Consider the following 12,214-nt stretch of genomic DNA (forward strand, 5'->3'; position numbering starts at 1 on the left):
CTGCAAATGTATGTTCTTAGCCCACTGGCAGTGCAATGTAATTTGACAAAGCTGAGCCTGCAGTGATGGAAGCACACACCTTAGATTTCCTTCTTTTCATTTATATGACCGTGGAGAAAAAATATCTCAATCATTTTTCAACAGTATGGAATCTACAATTCCATCATTTTATATCATTTTCTACATGAGATATTTAGAAAAAAAAAAAAAAACTGATAATCAATCACTAAATTTTTCCAGTATAAATGCACATTTCACCAGGTCTAAGCTTGTACTTTACCCACTGATTTCAGAGCTGAAAAAGGAGTATGGAAAGAAGTTTATTTAATAATGTCTGTAGCAACTGTACAGGTTGCATTAACTTCTTCTTCCAAAACTGGATTGTAAGTCAAACAGCTCTGAGGTAGTTAAATACAGACCTGGAACAAACAACCGACAGAAGCAAAGGGTAACAGGCTAAATTGGACTCTTTTCATATCTTCCTAGATTTATGAAAAATGTTTCATGTTGCTAAGCTTAAAAGCCTTGAAGTTATCTGTGCCATTTATGAATCACAATTGATGTAAGATATTCTCTATGGAAAACAATGAATGTTCAGTGCAGGATGAGATGATAGCGCTGTGATTTTTGTTTCATTTCTGAAAGTGTATTTGTATGTATGTATATACGTTCCTATGCATCCATAGTAATCACCGCCATAACCCAGAAAGTATGGTGGTAGGAGCTTTGCTCTCTGAAAATCAAGTAGCCCATTAGGAGGCATAAATATTAATAGAGCTGTCTCATACTACACTCTCAAATGAGATAGTTCAGATCATGATTCTTTGCATTTAAAATTTATTCACTGCACTGACTAGAATAAGAAACAGAATCCACATGCGAAGAAGTCACTGATGTTGGGCAGTCTCCTAGCCACTGGTAATTCCTAAACATAAAAGTAAGGATCAAGTGATTTCTTTCCTTATTCCACTCCCAATTCTCCAACAAATACTAACATCTCCCAGACTAATTCCATGATATCCAGCATATATCATATTTTCTATGAAAACCACTCTTTCACATCTTCATATTCAGAAATCTTCAGGCAATACGAATGCTTTTGTACAGGTTCCTAGCAAAAGGCACACCATCATCCCAAGTGCAGAATACATATCTGGGGTTCCTTTTAGTGCTCATACCAGTGACAATTTTCAAAATTCCTTTTTATAATTGTTGTTAGAGTTTAAAGTAGGAAATTCACAGTCCAAACTCTTGCAATGCAAACAGATGGATATACGGGATATATGTCATTGAAAAAACAGAAGCTTGCAGCTAAAGCAGAATGTACAATCCTTCTAAGAGATAATAAGTTACCCTGTCATTCTAGATCACAAGTAAAATATTCATGCTTTGACTATAAAAGTAAAATAGAGATTAGAAACACTAAACAGAGCGTAAAGCTATTCATCTGTTTCCTAGAAATGATGCAAAAGTTTGCATCATCAAAGAGATTTGGGAAGTACCACATGATCAACAATGTAATTAATATCAGGCAGTAAAATGCTGTTATCTAGGATATAATCTCAATTCCATTAGAACTTACAACTGTGGAATCTAGCCTCTAAGAAAATAACACAAAATTAATTAGATGCATTTGTAAAGATTTTCTAAAGCCAGCCCTAGCAAATAGAGGTATTCTGCTTGTATGCATACCCATAACAGAATTAGCAACTGCTGACCTTCACATACATGATTCTACATGATAAGCAAAAGATATGAAAACAGATGATCTTTCCTTACTTATTGAATCAGTAAACTGAAAATGTAATATACTGAAAAATAAGCAATGACACTGAGCAGAAATCGTGCTATATTGCCTCCTTCCTCTTCACCCAGCTCCCATCCTATCATTTTGTAGTTTCTGCAGCGTGCATATCAAAATCCCACCAACACATGGTAATGGTTATAATTCCCATTACAACATGACTTGCAGATAAAATTGCTTTCATTTCTACATCCATCTTCATCAGATTACTTCCTGTTCTTCAAAATTTTTAATTTCCTTATGTCCCTCAGCTGACAATTGAATATAGCTCCTAATTTGTTTATCTAATAAAATCTATTTCACATAATCAGAAAGCTCTGAACAGTATATAAGATAGTGTACTGTTGGTGTGGTCACTTCTAATTTATATATCCTGTATTAATTAAGCAGATGGTATCAAAATCTGCCTCTCACTTTCCTGTTTTCTCTTGTCAGTAACCTTCTTCCCTATGTGTAATGAAATGACTCCAAAATAAATTCCTTCCTTCTCACACAAAACCATTGTGGGCCATTTCCAAGCTAGTGTTTGTTGCTAGTACAATGCCCTTACTCTGTTGCAACTTTGTTCTACAACATGATTCATTTTACTACTAGGTTTGAAGGCAATCCAGGCCAAAGGTAACCTGAGGCTGCGTATGGGTGAGCAGAGGGTGAGCTACTCCGAGAACAAGGATGACTATGGCTCTGCCAACTGCCCATGCTAAAGGTATTCAGGAGTTCTCTGCACTTGTCAACGAGAAAAGGTAGGCTTCTGCTGCTCTTTATTGTGCTGTTATGTGCAATGAATTAAACTGGCAGGGTACCTACTGAATTTCAAATAACTCTCTCTTTATTCTCCTTCAGGCTCACAGGACAATAAACATGACTTTCTCATCTACTGGGCTCTCCTTCCCTTTATTATATTTTTTTTTTTCCTGATTTTTTTAAATATCCTCTCATAGGAAAATATGCTTTCTGAGAACAATGATGGAGATCTGCATCTTTATTTATGACTTTGTGAATCAGCGTCTGGGTGATAGGAAGTGAAAGTTGCTCAGCTAATTACACACGCTTGATGAACTGCGTAATAACTGCTGCAGCATTGCACATTAATTGAATGCATATAAATGACAGCAGTTATTCTAACTTGAATGATGTGTGAAGAAGTGACGTTGCTCACTGTACCCTGATTATCTTTGATTCCAACTTTGGGAATCCAGCTTAAACAACTGTGTTTTACAATACTGAGGAAAAAATCCCCAATAGAAACATCAGAAGTTGACTCAAAGCCCAACGATTTAAAAACAAATTGAATTGCCTTAAGTTACTGAAAGTGGATTTAGACATCTAAAAAAGCATACACTGAGCGACTCCAATTAACAATTAATAATTAACAACTAGCTGCAATTAACAGTCAGTAGGAACTGCAAGAGCAAAAGCCTTGGAAAATAAGGCCACCTTCATTTAGATGCCTAGATATGGCTTTAAAAACTAATCTGAGTTAATAGAGTTGGAACAATTTCCCGCTATGACACTTTCCTAAAATGCATTTTTCTGGAGTGGCAGCAACAAACAGCAACTTATATTAAAAATATGGATTACAGATAATAGATAATTGTGTATTTCCACTGTTCTGTTTACCCTAAGTGCTCTAAATTCAAATGAAGTCCAACTATTACACAGCAAATTATTTTAGAGATAATAATAAGGAAAAATAACTTGTTACAAAACAAATGTGAACAGTAGTACAAAATTAGTACTTTAAAGTAGTTACCAAATACCTGCTGCAAATCAATACCAAAATATACCTTCTATGTCATGTATCAATTGCTTTGGGAATTTGCAAATATCCACAAAGAAATCTGCAAATCCTCCCATGCTAGTACTAAAATGATAGAAGCCAAGTTTCCAAAGCTTCCAGAGCGGCCTAGTTTCCGAAGTATCATGTCACAATATTTCAACATTTCTCTACATCCCTATTAAGACTTTCACTTTTACAAAGAGAGCCGTAATCACAAAATACAGGAAATCAGCACTCACTTTTCGAAATGTGTAAACAAAAAGAAGTTTTTCACAAAAACGTCCCAGGAAAGTTAACGCTGGTCCAAGAAAACACTGTGCATCAGGTAGGAAGTCAATGCGGATTTTCAGCTCTGCTTTGCTACAATACCTAATAGCCATTTTGCAACACCACTGGGTTATAGAGCTGTGGAGTTGGGCCAGCAACTTCAGTGGCCCCCAGGCATGAAAGCCACCTCCTGTGCATGCATATACAACATCAGGTGTCAACGTATGAGGGACAGACACTCCTCTAAACCATGAGGCCAAGACAGAGAAGCTGCCAATAGGGCCAGCTCAAGACAGTGAAAGAGATGATCAGTGCAACTGAGTTCAGACTTTACAAATGTTATCTTCTCATCTGCTTTACACGGTCCTCTCTTTAAATACTTTTCTGGCTTTGTTAGGACAAGATAGTCCCTAACTGTTCACTTCATAGCATCAGCAAATCAGCCTCTTTCAGCTGTATTATATGTTCTTCCTTTGCAAGGTTTCGATTTTTCCCCCATTTTTTTTTGTCCACTTTATACATACCTCCTTTTCTACAAATTTTCTTGCCGGGTTTTCTGGCACATTCCTTGGATATTCTTTTGACTGAAAAATGAATAGAAGACTAGAAAATAACATGGAGCTCCGTCACAGACAGTAGGAGCATGCAACACCACTATCTAACTTAAATATGACCTGCTTTATTAGGTGCGGAAGAATCTCAACCTCTTGTGCCTGCACATGCAATGGATAAGATGTTGATGCATCTTCCCAGAAGTCAGTGGGTGGCAATGAGAATTAGGTACCAACTTTGACCTAAAAATACACGTGCTGTGGGAGAAAAAAAAACACGAGTGTAGACAGAAAAATTTAAAAAATAATAATAAATTAAAAGGACAGATGCATACAAAGAAAAGCAGCATGCATACATGTAATATGCTGGCATGCAAACAAAGAAAGCCATGCATGCTAACAGTACACATGAATTAATATTGTTAGAACGTAGAACAGGAAAATAAAAAGATCTCCCTGTTTCGTCTGCTATTAACTCACCATCCTCGGTTGGGACATAGATATTTAAATAGAGGCAGTCTTCATTCTGATCTTGTACATAGGTGGAAACTACATCCAAGTTATTAGTAAACCACACGGGAAGCATGACTTCAGGCAACCTGCCTTCTATAATGTTCTGGGGACACACTGGAGCAAACTGAGTGGTATTTTTGATATCTGCCCAGGGAGACGGAGGCTCAGGAGGTTGGAAGCGGCGCTCCCCTGTTGGAGGGGCAGCATACGGAACCCCAAGAAACTGAATAACAGGCCCCAAAATTTCATTATTTAGTTCCTTCTTAATCCCTCTTATCTTGCCAAAGTTGGTGGTCACCACTGGGTTGGTATCATCCAATTTTTGGGAGGACACAGCTGCAGCGTGAAGCAAAAATCCAAGTATAGAGAAAGCAAAAGTGGCATTCAATCCCATGTGTAACAGGCGGACTATCATCGCTCTCCATACACAGTTCAGCCACATGGATCTTGGAAAGGCCATGGTCCCACATTAGTTGTGTGACTACAATGAAGCAATCTTATTTGTATCCACTGGTGTAAAAAGAGGGCAACCAAAGGAAACAGATCAAGTTTCCTAAATAGGAGCCTGTCAGAAAAATCTCAAAAGGCTTTTCATGCGGTAAGTATCTTCCATTGATTTCACACTTATTGAAGCTGCATCTTCACTCAGCACTATTTATCAGACTACATCCTATTGACAATTCTGTTTTCCATAGCAGCAATATGAAGAGAGCGGCCATTTACTGTAGAATCCCCTCTTATAAATCAAATCCAGTTAGCCGCAGGTCTATATCCTGGAGAAAATGAAAATAAATCATTAGTATGAAAGAGGTAATATGGGCAGAGTGATAACTAGGTGTTTCACAAGTTATGTGCATACATTAATAGTTGCTAGAGTCATGTAAGTAAAATTGCACTAGTTTATGGTACCATGAGATGGCGGGTGAAGCACTAATTACTGGATTATCTACAATGTCACCTGCTGAATTTAGAGATTTTTCAGAAGAAACAGGTCTGACAGAAAATGCATTTTTAAACTTCACCTTTTCAGGAACAAGCACTTTACTGCCAGGCCCCATTAAATAAGTGTTTGCGTTAATATTTTATTTAAGTGAATCATTTTATAATCAATTTTCACCTTGTTTGCACAAGTTTTGTTATCAAAAAGGATGGAATTATTTCTCAAAGCAAAAGAGTGAAATTAAGATAGACAGGCATACTGAAGACTCTAAGCATTTTATTTAATCAAAAGCAGATTAGAATACATTCAAACATTTGTTTGCTTATTTAAATTCCAACTTCTGATTCAAACATTAAGGCAACCGCCGTATTTTTATACGAATAACATAAATTACCATACTTTCTATGGTATTTGTTTCCCCACAGTTTGCTGACAGCTAATGAAAAACACCTGAATTTTTGGCAGAGTGAAAGATTCACAACAGCAACAAAGGTCCACAGTCTGCTCCCACTGAAGTGAATGGCAAACTCTGAATTTGCACATAAGTACGCCTGGACTTCAGCATTAAAAAAAAAAAAAAAAAAAAGAAAAAAGTAAAAGTAAATCAACAGGCACTTGAGTGATGGGGCTGTACATCACAATTTGTACTTTGGACCAATCCTGTATTGTTTTTAAACTACTCACAAATGAAAACACACAATCAATGCACTCAATTCCTACCATCCTTAATTTACAATATAAACAATAAACATTCCCATAGGACAGTGGAAATCCATATACCCACCCGCGTGCCGACTGAACAGTACCCTAGAAAAATAATCAGTTAGGATCAGGGACTGCATAATCTCAAATTCCAGATTCTATTTTCAACTATGTTAGCTCAGAGGTTGTCACACAAGGCAGTGTTCCAGCACTTCTGAAAATTGCTCGGTGCATATCATTATATCTTCCATATTCATGTTAAACATATTTCTAACACGATTTACAATATTCTATTATTTAAAATGCAGTGTGATACACAACATAGCAGTGTAATTTTACGCTCCCTATTAAGCAGTGTGTAAAACACAAGAAATGTGTTTTGCTTTGCATAGGAAACATTTTAAACCACCTGCTTTTGAATAGCATTGGCAGCTTTAATGAGAATTGTTTTTTTATCATGTCTATACTCATTGTAGAGAGAATTCAAAGGAACGGCTTGTCTAATAGTCAGACTACCCTGCAGTTTGGGTTATTAAAAAGGAGATTGTAAAAGCTATATAGGACAGCAGGAGATTTGGTTCATGTCTAGTGTTCCTTTAGCTCTGAACAATCTATCTCAGGAGGCAATAAGGAGATAGATGAAGCTTTTCCACAATTTTCTCTCTCCCTTTCTTTCTCTGCTAATTCTAACACCTTCACTGTGAAACCGCATTAACAAACAGGCTTATATCCTTCACTCTCCAGCTTCAAATTTTCAGTGTTTGCTGGAAGCACACCAATTTAGCTGCAGAAAATAATTCCCCAAAGTTAATGTACGTGTTTACATTTCGTTCAATAAACTTGCACAGAGACTGGCATCAAGACAATTACCTCTCAGAAGATTGTTGTTTTGTTGGATTTCAAATTTTGCAGGTAGTAGGATATCACTTGAGAAATAGTAAAGACAGGGGACGTAGACATGTGCTGGAGCAGAAGGCAGCTAGTACAACTTTGCTGTTCTGAGCTGATGTGCAGTCATGGAATAGTAGGTCGTGGGTAGATGGAAGCCTATTCCTCAGTCATGTTCCAAACCTCCATACATTTAGATCTTTTCTGTTATGTCTTAAAAACTATGTATTTTTTATTTCTGTCTCTCTGCTCTTTCTAAAACTCTGAGCTCTCTCCATTTGCAAATAGTAGGAACTGAATCTCCGTAGCTCTGCTGCTAAATGGCATGCTCTGGGGAAGGGCTAAGGAGAAACTGAATTCAACTTAGCTGCACTCAGTATTATCCTTCATTTCAGGCTGCTGAGTTTTCCATGGCTGAATGTGGAAAATGACCAAAATGCTACAAATTCATCTAGCACTATCACCCTCAAAGTCTTAGATCTGTTTTCAAATCAAGTAGAACTTTGTAAGACACTTTTGGTACCTAAAGTGGTAAGTTTTAACAACAATGTTGGAAATACCTGGAGTTAATCAGAACAGAGACATATTTCAGACTGCAAGACTGGGGCAACACTTCTTCCTTTAACTTATTCCAAAGTAAAATTATTACTTTTGTAAATTCAAAGCAAATTATAGAGCTGGACTATAGTTTTGAGCTTGTCTATAGTCTGTTTCGCTGTTGCAGGTGAACATCTCTGCTGCGATTGAAAATTCTGTTTTGCCTTACATGAAGCAAGTTTGCTATAAGACAGAAATGAGACTAAACTGGTAAGATTAAAATGTTTGGCTATCCCGATTAATTAACTCTTGGGCAGTAGCTAGCTTCAGCAAATAGATGTATAGGCTATACAGGGCAGTATCATGTTAAGCACTTGCAGAGCTGGAATCAACAGATCTGCATTGTGTTTGTAACTTGAATTCTAGGCTTGTGTTTTTACCCACAAGCTTTTCTTTCTCAATGATTAAGTAACAGTTTATTGCTGAGACTCAGAGAGGTCAGACATTCGAGCTTGTTGCTGGCTGCCCTGACGCTACATTATAAACACAAACTCACGCAGATCAGGAGCCTGAGATTACTCAAATCTTTTGAGACTTTCATGCCAAAATTTTACATCCAGCACTAGGTGGAAAGGCAAAGCAGGGATGCCAGACTGGAGCATGTCTTAGTTGCCCAGCATCGATGGGCAACGATGGTTGGACAAAATTTTCCTTAGTCCTCCAGCAGATGATCTATATGTATATAGGACTTTCCCCTGGTATCTGGACTTCAAATGGCTGATCAGGAATTGGTGGAGGCAGAAGCAATAAACAGGAGGAGGAATGATCAGGGAGATGGGCAGTAGAATAAACTAAAGAGTAATGATGATCAATTTGGGCCAAGGTATAAAGCTTCGGCATCAGAAAACTGGATCTGAGGAGGAGGAGAAGCATTTTCAGATTTTATTATTGTCTAGATGTGAGGATCACAATTGTTCCCTGTGGTAACACAAATGAATTCTACTGTAAAAGGTATTTGATAAAGTCTTTCACGGTCTTTGGAACAGTCTATGCTATACAGAAGTTTTTTTCTGTCATCCATTATTTTATTATCTTCCCTTCTGAATTTGAATTACTTTATAGCTCAGATGCTGAAATACTTTAGAGCAGCATTTAGTATGCCGGGGAGCGAACAGTCCAAGATAACTTCAGAGCACCTTTGCATTTCCAATGACACAGGGCATCCCACAACAGGTCGCATCTGCTGCTAACTGCAGCAGCCAAGCTCCTCTTTGTTACTCATGCACAGAGCTTCAAATCTTAAGGGATATCTTGAACTGCACCACCTGCCAATAGCTCCAACGGATTAATAAAACCTTCGGTGGGACCCAAGGCTTCTGGCCATATGCCAGACATTATTATGATATCTTTACAGCACCGGCTGTTTTCTTTTAGCTGAAGATGTACTCCATGATTTGATATTCATGCTTAAAAATTACTTTCCACTTCCATTTTGCTAGTAAGTCCCAATTGCACAAATATTCACAGAAAGTGATTGTAAGAGTTTTGAACACCACACAATGCCGCTTCATCTCGAAACACAAATACATTTTTGCAGGACCAACTAACTACATTTGCATCCATTTTTCCTGACAACAGTCTTTACTTAGGACTAAGAGCCCAAAGATGTTTCACATCTCTAAAAGGAAATCTGTGTTCTAAAATAGGCTATGATCCCACACAGCAACATGGCCATCGAAACAGAGCCATTAAAGGGACAACTCCAACCCAGTGTGAACACCAGATCGGTGTGACAGACCAATTGTCAACACAATCAGCCAAATCCTCAAGAGATGCATCATGGAATTTCCTCTCTCTTCTCTCCTATTTCAAGTTAGCAAAGGGAAGACTTGTATCAAACATGGTATATTTTTTCTCTTGTATCAGTAAAGATTTAGAAACAGACTGTGCTCATAGGTACTTCCATTAATGCTTGGTGAAAAGATTTATATGTGTTTAGTTCAGAAGATGAACTATTTGTGTTTTAAAAAGCAGGTGTATGCAGTAATAATAGAGGAGACTGCAACCCTGAATTGCACAGACCTTGGAAAGACACAGATCTGGTTAGCTTCAGAAAGCAGCCACAAATCCAAACCTATTGAAATGCACAGCCTTTGCTGAGATTGCCAACAAAGGTACAAATAAGACATTATTCTGATGGGGTCACAGGCCCACCCCACATTAGTATGAGATTACAAGTGTTATGCTACACAGGTCCACAAACAACCCAGTAGTAAGGATTTCCAAATGCCTCAAGCTGTGCAAATATATCGCTCACAGATCAGAGGCTCTGATTCCTCAATGTGATTCTCACATTTGCCTCTATTTAACGTTACATTTTGTACACAAAACCTTCCAACCAAATTAGTAAAAAATATAAGTGTATATATATAAATACATTATTCAACACAGTGAAGCACAAATTAATGAAAAGTTGAATTAAACTGAGTTGATGATATAAGACCCATTTAAATTGTCATGTATTTTTCAGCTTCACTATATTTTTGTTCTTCCCCATTAGCAGGAATATTCACTAATGCTAACTCATTATTAATTAGTATTTTCATGATCAAAAGATCTCTTTAAATAATTTCTGCAACTTAGTTTGCCAAAATAGGAAGGCTTCTGATCATAATTTTCTATTAAGCTGTTTTTGAATCAGACAAATTAAACCTATGAGAAGAAGAGGGTCACTTAAGTCTTATTATCTTCCATTTACTCATATCAATAAATCATTTTCTTAAAATAGTTCTAGTTCTTAGCTGAAGTAATTGTTTATATTACCAGAAGCTGGCCACAATTTTTTAATGTGGACTGTAACTGTCTGACATTTTGCACAGTAAGTAGGTAACGAAATGGTGATTTTACCCATAACAGAAAGAATGGGTAACTCTGTCACTTACGTGTAAAGTTTTAGACAGCTAAGTAATACAGATTTAAATTAAAAATGACAGATGCACTGGCTTGGAATATAATGGGCACTGAAGTGAACCTTTATTCTTTTTAGCAGCTTATGGTTAACTCTTAAATGGACCACATTTATACTCACTTTTGAGCACTACAGCTATTCAGCTAAATGATCAGATGGCTATTGTGTTGATGACAGTAGTGTGCTTCAGGACATGAAGATTTTTTGACCTACTCTAGAAACTGAACTGAACTCATGCTAGTCATAGGTCACGCTGGAGAAAAAAAATATTCCGGATGTTTCCCATCTAAGATTTTCAATACTGAAATCTGCACGCTGTATAAAGCCAAGTTAATTTAGCTTTCTTTGATTAACACTTTATAAAACATTCACACACTTCCCATCTGATCATTCCAACAGAGTATACCAGAACTCACACAAAAGTCCCTAAACCAGGTGTGTTTTTTCTGTCTCTTGCAGGTGAAAAATTAAGTTCCAAGATGAGTAACAAAGTTCACTATGGGACCTATATTTATGGCCAACCCTTGGTTCACCAAGGTTAATCATATGAGAAACATAAGTTGGATTTTGTTAACTACCTTTAACACAATTTTAATACCAATGATAATGCTATCTTTAATGCAAGCTCATCACCTAAGGCAAGCTTTCATACCAAATTCAGAAGAAAGATGCCACTTTTTATTTTGCTATACTGAGGCATTAGGAATTCATGATTTAAAAAAAAAAAAAAAAAAAAAAAAAAGCTAAAGTACAGTTAATACCATTTCTGAACAGATAACTGTGAAAACAAAGATGCTTGAATGAGTTCAGATTTCTCTATGAATTGTTCTTCTATTTGGATGCCATATAACACTTCCAAAGCATACAAAGCACTTGTAGAGTTGAATCAATAGCTAGCTCTTCAATATGATGAATTAAAAGAAATAAAAATTAAAAAACTTCCTTTGGCAGAAAAAAAAAGAGCAAATGTTTATCTTACTCGATCAGATCCTGGTCTCAATTCCATCAGTGTAATCGAGATCAAATTCCAGCTCATTATAAAAACCACAGAGGTATAAATATAATTTGTTAATCGCAAACCCGTCATCTCTAACTCAAGTTTGAAAGTGCTCTTGAATGGTGTTACCATGCTTACAGAACTGTAGAGTGCACACTACATTTAGACTGCAATATTGGCATTGTAGGGATCCATCAACTTGAGAATGCATTTCCTGTGATGTAGCATTCTGTACATCTGTGACTTTACTTGCATTTGTTCCAAAAT

General features: G+C 36.9%; 1 protein-coding gene across 8 annotated transcripts in view; it reads right to left on the reverse strand.

Moving 5' to 3' along the window:
• The window catches only part of NLGN1 (neuroligin 1), a 291,751-nt gene extending 286,311 nt beyond the window's left edge, over positions 1-5,440 (reverse strand). For 4 of the 8 annotated variants that reach the window (XM_082766904.1, XM_082766903.1, XM_082766900.1 and 1 more), the window contains exon 1: positions 4,883-5,440. In XM_082766904.1, the coding sequence (XP_082623030.1) occupies positions 4,883-5,375 (493 nt within the window). In that variant the 5' untranslated portion in view covers positions 5,376-5,440. Of the gene's footprint in view, positions 1-4,375; positions 4,436-4,831 lie in introns of all 8 variants that reach the window. The other 4 variants (XM_082766901.1, XM_082766899.1, XM_082766897.1 and 1 more) reach the window with 2 other exon arrangements.
• Positions 5,441-12,214: the final 6,774 nt, after the last annotated feature.

This window comes from Aythya marila (assembly GCF_965140915.1).
Source record: "Aythya marila genome assembly, chromosome: 9".
NCBI classification, from domain to species: Eukaryota; Metazoa; Chordata; class Aves; order Anseriformes; family Anatidae; genus Aythya; species Aythya marila.